The sequence below is a fragment of the Dipodomys spectabilis genome, unplaced genomic scaffold (assembly GCF_019054845.1).
Source record: "Dipodomys spectabilis isolate Male_0828 unplaced genomic scaffold, ASM1905484v1 ptg000071l, whole genome shotgun sequence".
NCBI lineage: Eukaryota > Metazoa > Chordata > Mammalia > Rodentia > Heteromyidae > Dipodomys > Dipodomys spectabilis.
In genome coordinates this window covers 5,452,002-5,454,623 of record NW_024870748.1, presented here as the reverse complement: position 1 = coordinate 5,454,623, position 2,622 = coordinate 5,452,002, and the positions used below count along the sequence as shown (strand labels likewise).

The following is a 2,622-nucleotide window of genomic DNA, read 5'->3' as shown; positions in this document are numbered from 1 at the left end:
ATATAAGGAGTACAGGAGGCTCAAAAACCCCTCCCTACACTGAGCCTAACAGCAGACAACTGTTGTCATAGCTACATTGTTATGTAACTGGCAAATGCCCTGAAAAATGTCCCTCCAGCAGGCACTGAACTGCCAGAAAGGAGACAACATCCATGGGGTAAGGACGAAAGTATTCTGGTAGATAAGGTCAGCCTCCCACTTTCACCTGGGCAACAAGTTTAAAACTTTGGAAATCTTGGGGCTTTTGAACTACCAGAAACATCTATTAGCCAGAAAGCATCCTTAATATTCTTGGTGAATTTTGCTGAAGTATAGAGCATCGGCAGCAGACATGTTTAATTCACATCTTTTGGATGTTCCAGCTGTAATTTTTGACAATGGATCGGGACTATGTAAAGTAGGCCTCTCGGGAGAGATTGGACCCCGTCATGTCATCAACTCGGTGGTGGGTCACCCGAAATTCAGCATACCTTCAGCAAGAGCAAATCGTAAAAGGTACATTGTAGGTAAAGAAGCCCAGAACAGGTATGATAGCTTGTATTTGCACTACCCCATTGAGCGTGGGCTCATAACCAGATGGGATGACATGGAGAAACTCTGGTACAATCTTTTTGCTTCAGAACTAAAAGTCAGACCAACAGAACAGCCAGTGCTGATCACAGAGCATTCGTTGAACCCAGGGAATATTCGGGAGAAAACTGCAGAAATTATGTTTGAAAAATTTGGGGTTCCTGCATTGTACCTGCTTAATCATGCTGTAGGAGCACTCTGTGCTACTGGCCTGGTTACAGGCTTGGTGTTGGACAGTGGGGATGGTGTCACTTCTACTGTCCCCATTTATGAGGGCTACTCCCTGCCTCATTCCATTTCCAATCTCTATGTGGCAGGGAGGGATATAACTGAACACCTCATAAGGCTCCTCCTAGCTCGAGGATATATCTTCCCGTGTATTCTCAACAAAGCGGTGGTGGATGACTTGAAAGAAAAACTATGCTTTGTCAGCTTGGAGCCTAACCAAGAATATCAAAACAGGCAGCATGAATTCTACAGACACTACAAATTGCCAGATGGTAATGTCATCCACATCGGGGACCATCTGCGCAGGGTTCCAGAGGTTCTTTTTGCCCCAGGGAGGCTAGGAACACATGACCCAGGACTTCCTAAAATGGTGTGTAACAGCATCGAGAAGTGTGACCCTGACATTCAGAAGCAACTCTTTGAAGAGATCGTATTTTCTGGAGGCAACACTCTCTTCCCTGGTTTAGAGGAAAGGCTCATGAAGGATCTGGAACCACTAGTTCCCATGGGAACCCCCCTAAAGATAACAGCTTCTCCCGACAGATGTTTTTCTTCATGGATTGGTGCATCCGTCCTGACATGTGTGAGCACTTTCAAGCAGAGATGGGTCACCTCTGCCGAATTCAAGGAATTTGGGAAGTCTGTTGTTCAGAGAAAATGTTTTTAAAGAACATGGCACATAGGATTCAGTTTAAATTTCAAGATAATCAGGACTATGGGGGTTGTTCAGTAGAAGATTCAATAAAAGTGTTGTCTCGTTTCAGCTTTCAGCTCTTTCATTTAGCTCTAGATTGTTTAAGATATACGTCATGAATTTTTAAGTAGTTGTATTCTACCATTCTGTTCCTATGGATCTCTCAGAGATTTATATGTCTCCTGAAAACAAATGTGAGTTATACTGTTCATCTATTTACAAAGTATTTAGCAACAGGTGATGAATCACTGAATTTCAATTCAACTGGAGTTCCTGCAATTATTATTTTGACTTGCTGTCTTTTATAGGTTTGATGGTTATTGTGCTAAGGAGACAAATCAGGGAATGTATGTATGGGGCTCATAAGTAGAAGTAAAAGTGCCATTATATATTTTAGTAATTAAGAAATTATTTCCATTTGCTGGGTCTTTAATATAATGGATTTCGTTCTCTGATATGGGATGAGTCAAGTGTACTTGAGGAGGAAAATTGTATACAGGAATTTTTATTTGGTTAAGGCTTTTTTGACTCCACATTTCTGTTCTCCAAAAAATTGATAATCACTTCTTAAACAGGGTTATAATTTTTTCCCATTTATTTTTACTTTCAAGAATATTTGCTTCCTAATTAGGCATCTGAGGCCTGGAGGATCTTGTTGAGAAGCCATCCTGGGAGAAAGATCCATGAAATTCCATCTCCAAAATAAGCATGTCAAAACTGTCCTTTAGGCATTGTTCAACTAGTGGAGTACCAGCACATGCATAGACAAATACACACATGCAATTAGAATAACTAAATATGAACAATAATTTTTGAATCCCCTGTTGGCAGCTCGAATAGACTTTTAACTTGTTTATATATTAGCAAAACAAAAGAGAAGTAGCCTGTGATTTATGTCTGATGTTGGTTTTTCATTATAAGGTTTCAACTCTTTAAATCAAATTATTTATAGTACAACCTTTTATTAAAGATCTGTTAAAATTTTATTGTAATGGTGATGTGCAAAAGGGTTGCAGTTACATAAGTCAGGAATAAGTACATTTCCTTTTGAACAGTGTCATCTCTACTCTCATTCTCTTCCAGTTTTGCCCTCCTGACTTCTCTACCCCACAAGTTGTATAATACATTTC

The 2,622-nt window shown here is 40.0% G+C and overlaps 1 protein-coding gene across 1 annotated transcript; it reads left to right on the top strand.

Moving 5' to 3' along the window:
* The first annotated feature begins 331 nt into the window (after positions 1-331).
* LOC122109972 (actin-related protein T1-like) lies at positions 332-1,465 on the top strand. The gene has a single exon (XM_042682443.1). It carries the CDS (start codon positions 332-334, stop codon positions 1,463-1,465), a length of 1,134 nt encoding a protein of 377 aa, XP_042538377.1.
* The last annotated feature ends 1,157 nt before the right edge of the window (positions 1,466-2,622 follow it).

Bases quoted from the DNA above. Each gene is read 5' to 3' on its own strand.
- LOC122109972 (XM_042682443.1), top strand. From the start codon at position 332: ATGTTTAATTCACATCTTTTGGATGTTCCAGCTGTAATTTTTGACAAT.